This window comes from Hyposmocoma kahamanoa, unplaced genomic scaffold (assembly GCF_003589595.1).
Source record: "Hyposmocoma kahamanoa isolate Upper Pololo Valley unplaced genomic scaffold, ASM358959v1 79, whole genome shotgun sequence".
Taxonomy (NCBI): domain Eukaryota; kingdom Metazoa; phylum Arthropoda; class Insecta; order Lepidoptera; family Cosmopterigidae; genus Hyposmocoma; species Hyposmocoma kahamanoa.
The window spans coordinates 326,374-334,770 of NW_020653993.1; the positions used below are offsets into that span (position 1 = coordinate 326,374).

Below are 8,397 nucleotides of genomic sequence, written 5' to 3' on the forward strand. Positions count from 1 at the left end.
AATTTGAAGAATATGTTCCACCTCTAAGGGTGGCAAACTTGGAGATGAATGACTTTTGAATTCGGTTTTTTTAGTACTCTGTACTGTTTTTTGTCTAAAACATTTTCATTTCATTGTTAGAGATATGTCCTAAGATCTTGAAATCTCTCTCCATTCATATAATGATTGATATTATTTCGTTCATATATAGGCATTATAGATTGTATTCAAAACAATCGATTTAAATACAATATTTGTACACTTAATTTCTGTGTCAAAATAACATAAACATTACTCTGTTATAAAAAACCATTTTATAGTAATAAACATTTCGCCATGTTATCCAATGTAAATACTGACTATAGGTATTTGTTTTCATACGACTAGCATACATGTGAATCGACTTGTATTGTGAGATTCTGTGTATCAAAATGTACCAAAAATTGTTTACTATCGATTTACTGATTTATGGAAATTTCTCTATTTTATATTTTTTTAAATCGTACCTCTGGGTAGTCTGCGTGTTCTCTTCAATTATCGTAGTGAAACAGCTATTTCATTTAAAAATAATCTGAGCCCCAATCAGCTCAAACTACCTTTAGAACTACAGTTTCCCGTACAGCATATTACGAATATTTTGATACTCTTAGCGCCATCTATAAATTTTAGAGTGAACTGCTGAACTGCAGGATGTTGTAGTAAGTACCGAAAGCAGCAGATGACAGATTGTGGCGAAAGTAAGAAGTTGTTCGTTTTTAGCATAATAATATAATTATTAAATTTTGCGATTGAGTGGTTTACTCAACTTCAACTTCAACTTTTATGTCTATGGCTCCGTCGTTTTGCGCGACGATTTTGCCAATGTCAGGGTTGAGAGACATGTGTAGCGGTAGTGAGACAGATTGCCGGTTATTAAAATACTTCGGCGGTTTTTATTCACAATGACGGTTATATATATATTTTAATGACATTACAAAAATATAATTTGAGAGCTCATGTTATTTTCTTTCTTTTAGAAACGTTGTAGGAAGTTTTATTTAGCGGGAAATAAAAAATAAAATCGTTTAGTAAAACAAAGTTAGGCGTCGTTTTCGTTCAATAACAAACTTTTGACCGGTGTCAGCGTGGAAAATTATCATGGAGGATGGAGAAAGAAATAAAATTATACGAAAGAAAATGGGAGAATACGGGACGAATAAAGAATATTCATTTTTCTTAAAAATTAAGACTGATCAGAAATGAGAATTTTTCTCCGACTCACATTGTTGGGGCAGAAAATTATTAAATGAATGTGGTCGAGCAGAGGCTATTCGGGGCTGGTTACAGATTTATGTTATTAAGTTTCGTTTAACACGTTTGACATTTATTAGCAAATAATGTTTTGATAAAGAAACGAACATGACTGCAATTCTTTAAAATGTGCCACACAAATAATCACTTTATTAGAATGTTTTAAGGCTTAAAATCATATAAAATGTCATATTTCATTTTTGTTTGGATCAGAGGAAAAAATTTCAATTATTTGTATACACTAATCGAAGGTTTTCATTTGTTTATGTGGACTTTGAATGGTCGTTTGCTTTTGTTAAAAACTTATAATTACATTTTGAATAATGTTACCTTTACTAAGATCTTTTATTTTCAAGAATTCTAGGACCACAGTCGGTAAGTTTCCAAACTTGCATGGTTGTTATTCTATTTTCAAAATAGAAGATTGGTTTATTTCTTCCTGATATTATTTTTTTTCTTTTGAGGATTCTATTGCCACTATTTTTCTGTAAATCGACACTAGAAGCAGAGTGTCGCAAGTTGATGGCAAGTACCTATATTGTCAAGTAATGCAGTTACATATTACAAAGTTCAAACCAACAATACAAACCTTTGTACTTCGTCTGTCTCTTACCATAACATCAACAGCTACGAAATTATACAAAATCTCATGTTAACTTCTGTGGGCTATATAGACTACTGTGTACTGTAAGTATATTAATACTTCTGCATATCGTCATATTAGCATTAGATAGCATTTGATTATGAGTCTCCATTTCGGTAATTTAGTAGCCAAATCAAAGCCGCGTACATGTCGTGGCAACCAAATTAGCGTGATTTACGGGAACACATTGTTATCAATCCGTAGACAACATAAATTAATATTTACTGTGCAAGAATGGAAATAGCCATTGAAATAACAAAGTTGTAACGTTAAATCGCTCTCCTGTGATATTTGGTTTGGTGCAGAAATGTGCATTTTACCAATACTACATATGCAGATTTGTACTGTCCCCGACCATATTGTGCTAAACATCATAAACCAATCATCTTGAATTATAATGTCCCAGGAAATACATGAATATCTCGAATATCAACTATGAAACACGAAGTACTTGAGACCTAGGTAAATGTTTAAGTAAAAAATGGCACTGCACATAACATATTGACCAGATTTTTGATTTAAAGTTTGTGTTATTGTGAATTCTCATCTGAGTGAGTCTGCCTTCGGTAATCACTAGTCAAAGTTTTTTATTTTTTATTTTGTTTTATTGAGGGACAAACAGTTACACACATATAAAAAAATACATATTTTAAAATTAACTTATAAATAAACCCATAGTCCCCTAAATGTACATTAAATAAAACAAAAAGTAGGTAAACGGAATCTGATACACAACAAACAACACGGAAGAAATAAAAGTATGTATGTGGTCTATGATAAACAATTTCAAGTTATGAATACATATAGCCACAGACATATAGACATAACACATACAACACAAAGAACTCGTGCACAGGAACAACGGAACAGAACAAACATATTCAGCAATATGCGTATTTCGTCTTACGAACACTGCAAGAGTGCACACAGAGGCAACTCGCTGCGCTCAGGACCGGTCGTGTCATTACGTAACGGAGCACAAGTCGTAATATTAACTTTAGTTAATACTAGTTTTCTTTAATATTAACATTTGTGAAATCATCACATTGCAGGAACGGCTTGAAAAACTCCAAAGGCATTAAGTTTCTAACCCATAGACTTAGAGAGTGTAGTCTGCCGCGAGGTAGATGAAACTCCTCTGCATCCCTTAACCAATCCTGCCCCATGATGGGAGTACAAAGCTCTATACTGAGAGGGCACAAGCCGTAATTACAGGACATTAAAACTGCCAAAGCCAGCAAAAGCCTGCAGTTCATTAATGCTGTCGGGTTTAATAATGCACACACTCAACATAGCTCCACATTAGGGAAACCCTGAGTCGCGGGTGCCATGGACCCACACATAGACAAACACAAATTACACCCAAACTCACGAGATAAATAAATGCAGGCCACATAAATATTTCTTCCGGCCCGGGAATCGAACTTTGGGACCTCTGCGTTTCAGTCCAGCATGGTAACCATTCTGCCACGGAGGCTTTGACTCTGAGTTGTAATTAGTGGTCATCACAATAGATCAGTAAAGTTAATGCTTTTTTTTATAATATTAAGTGAAGGGACGAACAAGTCGTCTGCCTGATGGTAAGCTTGTCCATTACAGTTGCAGTGCCACTCAGAGCTTTAAATCGCAAAGATCTGAGGGGCACTGCCACTGTGTCATCACCCTGAGATATAAGTTGACAAGTCCTGTGCCTGCAATTTCACCAGCACCTTAACCCTTCAAAACCGAAATGCAGTAATGGTATCACTACTGCTTGGCTGCAGAATAGGTAAGGTGGCAGTACTTCTGTGGACAAACTCTTTCACAAGGAGGTATACTGTTGCTGCTGCTTTCTGCAGTAATGGATCTGAGTGAAGCAACCCTAATAATATGACTCTAAAATAGATAACCAAAGTAATAAGAACTCAAAAACTAACTTTTTGTCACTCACACCAGGTGAATCGATCAGTGACCTCTCACTATGAGGTGATACTCCTATATAGAAAAAATAATCCACAGGGGTTGATATTACAAGGACGACATTGACACCCAAGTGTTATACACCTTATTATTATTATTATTTTATACCAGGTGACAGGACAAATAAATTGTGCACCTGGTAGTAAGCAACACTGCAGTAGTTGCAGTTGCAGTGCCACTCAAAGCTCCAAATTGATTATTAAAAACAGATTAAAAAAGATGCACCAACATCTTGGTGTAGGTTGCGGGAATCCGCTGCACTCTAGCGGCGCATTCTGTCATTGTGGCAATCCCTGGGAGGAACCTGTTTTGAATATCCTTTGATCCAAGACCTTAAAGTTTAACTTGATTATATTAAACATATTGTACTGGATGTAATGTTACCCTAATGGAGTATTCAAATCAACATTTTAATCTAAAAAGCTCTGGAGTGGTTACTATTTTAATACAGCAACATTATCTTCTATAACAAAAAGATAAGAATGATATTTTGTCATAATGACCAGATAAAAACTAAGTCCAAAGTACAAACAAGGTTGAAATAAACATAGCATAGAAGTAGAGTTTCTTGTGAAAACGTTCGTCCAAAGAAGTACTGCCAACTTACCTATTTCTGCCACCAAGCAGCAAAGTGAGCGTTACTGCGTTTCGGTTTTGAAGAGTAGGGGTGATGGTGAACTTTTCTTGTCAACTTATGTCTCAGGATGTTAGCCACAGTGGCAGTACCCCTCAGATTGTTGCGATTTAAACTGTTATATGTTAGCATGTTGTTTTCCAGCAAGCGAACAGCTTATTCATCCCGTTACACCACACTGGGTTTTACACTATGGATAGTGTACAATGTAATTAGAAAATTGTATGGATTGCATATGTTCAGTGTGATATGAATACCACTAGATGGCATTAGTAGCATTCTGTCTCAAACTGTTAAGGTGTTCACACCATTTAATAGAGGTACTCTATGGCACATTAATCTCGCCCTTTTTGTATTAACGCTGGTGTTTAATTGCGTGGCCACAACCTTGAGGGTGCCACCTGGTACTGCTGTGTACAGATAGTCTATGATAAGTAGGTAAATGAAAACATGAAATTTGGTGGCTGCACACTGTATTTATGTTAGTTTAATTGTTTCGTTGTTGCAGGCATCGCATTAAGAGCATACTCGTCTGAAGTGCCTCAATTCGAGACGTTAGCAATCTCCATTCCCAAAAAGCATGTCTACCATGTGGAGTTCAACAGACCTGACAAACTTAATAGTATAACTTCACAGATGTTTGAGTAAGTCATAGCATTATCTATAGAGGTCCGTATAAATGCTATCATCAGATGTTAATGATGACAAAAATTCATGGAAGTTGAAGCTTGCATGTCCAAAAATAAAACTTTTGAAGATTTAGGCTTGGCGCCCACTGACAGGACAGTACGGCAGAGAATTCTTAGGTGACAAATCGACGCCTCCTACTTAAAGTATTGTATGTCGAAATTGCCAAGTTTACAGGGGAGCTTTTGAAAGTTTTGAATACACTGAAGTGAGCATAACACGTGACTTTAGCATTTCTCAGTTTTATTTGGCAAAGCTCGTTACTCATATATAGCATTATAAAATCCTAAATATCGGTTAGATGAATAATCACAATTTATTTTATAATTTTAAATTAAATTATTAAAATAATTAATTATTTAAGTTCGACAAGTATCGTATGTCGAAATTGACATACGACACTTTTTGTAGGAGGGGTCGAAATAGTAAGATACCGTAACGTTATAACATTATAATTGAAATTTCAATTATAATGGTCATAGCTACAAAAACAAAGCTGCGGCAAACTTAGGGAAACCAAGCCTTTAAGATGCTTCAGCAGTCTTCCGAAGGTTATACACCCAAAGTCTTCTCCTTCATGGCATATGGTTTCTTCTTCTTCTCAGCTTCTTCAGCTATTGTCCTATTAAGTTTATTGAGTATCACGATCTTTTACTACCATGATATTCAAATATTTTTGTGAAATTATAGAAATCTATGAAAGTTTTTATACTACCATTTTTAAATATTCAACTGGTAATAAACCAGTTACGACTGATTTGATGAGAGGTCAGGCCCAAGCACGATGTCGCGAACGGTATGCTTCGCCATGCCCAAGGATACTCAAATCAGGCAAACCTAGAAACCAAGAATCCTGCGGTTGCCCTGTTACTTTAATCTATCAATTATAATTTCAAAAACTATATCACAAAGTCGTTCTTTTTATTTCAGACCCAAAATTCTATTTTCTGTGGTACTCGCTACTGAAATGAAAAATTTCGTATCATAAAAGAACGTCGTACTTTTGCTAATTAAAATATCAAATATAACGCTACTCAGACACTGTACTGCCTCCTGATTGGTTAAAATATAAGCGGCACTTGGCCAATCACTGACACTTCTATTCTATCTCTACGGTTTTTTGTTTTGGCGCGTTTGTTTGGCATCGTTTGAGTTGTTGTGGATTGTTAACAAAATATACATTAAATACTGGTTGTCATTCATTATTTGATTTGCAGAAAAAGTATTGTATGCAATCATTACATGATTAGGTCTTAAAATCTAATACCTATTACTTAGGCCACGTGGCCCTCATTATGCAACGATTGCATAAAATATTATTAAATGATATTGTTTATGTAACTTAGATATCTTGAATTTTCAGTGAAATACTACGGTGCTTCCGGTCTTTGAGTGAGAATCTAGAATGTAGAGCTATTGTGGTTTCAGGCAGAGGAAAACACTTTACTGCCGGTAAGTCGCATATGAACTTGATTTTTTATTTCAAATGGGAGAGGCGGTATTCCTCTGCAATGACACAACCAAATGATTGAAACACAAATAATCTTCATTTCATATGTAAGTAAATTACGTTTCAAACCGTCAAATTGATTATACTCTACTGCTCATACGTAAGGCAAATGCGTCTGAGAATAAATAGTGGCTGGACTTTGTTATCCAAGTACGCAGAAGCTGTATTGACTCACTATAGTTTAATCTCGTAAATTTCAATTTTAAATATCAACCGGAATCTTATTATAGAAGCATATGATTTGTTACTTAATTACAGGCACATGGGGAGTGTCAACTTTCGTCTCAGGGTGACGGGCGCAGTGGCAGTGCCCATAAGGTCTTTGAAATTTAAAGCTCTGAATGGCACTGCAACTGTTATGGATAGGCCTGTCGCTTACAACCAGGCGCACGAATTGTTCGCCCCGTCACTTTGTATTATAAAAATAAAACAAATTTAAGCACAGAATGGTCTTAAGGAATGGTGACACTAAAGGAATAATAGCAAACCTAAAGGTATCTTGAGGGAATTTTGAAGTTAAATTTGGCTAGCTTTTTTTTTATTTAGTTATCTTTATTTCAAATTACAGTTGATATCGTCACGTCAAAATTTTGGATATTTCTAGTTTTATTTAAAACAAATTATTGATGTCGTTTTACTTATTAGGTAACGTACTGTCGATATTAGTTTAAACCTTTTTATTATCTCTTATTTTCACCGGACATTCGTATGGGCACAATTAACGAGTTCAACCTATATATGAGCAGTGTACTGTAGTTTCTCAAGGGTATTTAAATGCTACACTGTTTCCACAGCAAGTTAATTTCAAAAGTACTAACGCCACTATGTCCTTATAACTTCCAGGAATCGATCTAAAAGGTTTCGTAGCCACCGGAACGAAGGCTCTCGAGATTGACGACGTCGCACGAAGGGCTCGTGTCATGGAAAATGTAATTCGAAACTACCAGGTAGGTATTTCACTTCTTAAAACAAACTTTACAGACAAACTTAGGCAAAGTTCTGAATGAATGAATGAATGAATGAAATATTCTTTATTGCACATAAAATTACATTTAAAATACAATAAAGTAACTTAGGTATAAAGATAGTAAGATAATGTGCAACAGGTGGCCTATATAGCAATTTCTTCCTGGCAACCTTAGGATAGAAATTTGGGATATGCAAAAGGGGTGCAACCAAAGAATATCATTGTAAGTGCACTAAATAATAATTATTAATAAACTCATATACGTAGATAGAAATATCCATACAAATATTATTAATACATAACAATACATAAATAATAATAATAAATGCTTATATACTTTAAAAGGAAAAAGAAAAATTAAATAATAAGTATAGGAAATAAATGAAAGGATAGTGGAGAAAAAGACAAAACTTAGGAATTGAGGAAGTGATCCTTGACACGTCGTTTGAAGGAATCAAGAGAAGGAGAACCTTGAATCGATTCAGGGAGAGAATTCCACAGTCTGATCGCAGAAACTTCTGTTATGATTATGAGTACAAAGATTCAAGGACGTGGGTTCAAGTCCCACCGGGTCGACGAGAATTCATAATCCTTGTATTCATACAAGGATTATGAATAATAGGAATATATAATAGGAAACAAAACTAGTGGAGTTATTTAACAAAAAAAATCTCAATAAATACATTACATAAATACATCGTTTTGTAAGTATAAAAACTTGCTTAGCG

The 8,397-nt window shown here is 34.9% G+C and overlaps 1 protein-coding gene across 1 annotated transcript in view; it reads left to right on the forward strand.

Annotated features, from left to right (window-relative positions):
* Window positions 1-1,592: 1,592 nt before the first annotated feature.
* Window positions 1,593-8,397, forward strand: part of LOC113233509 (delta(3,5)-Delta(2,4)-dienoyl-CoA isomerase, mitochondrial) — a 14,822-nt gene continuing 8,017 nt past the window's right edge. The window contains 4 exon segments of the mRNA XM_026468632.1: window positions 1,593-1,644; window positions 5,014-5,149; window positions 6,556-6,644; window positions 7,546-7,693. Of these exon segments, the coding sequence (XP_026324417.1) occupies window positions 1,593-1,644; window positions 5,014-5,149; window positions 6,556-6,644; window positions 7,546-7,693 (425 nt within the window).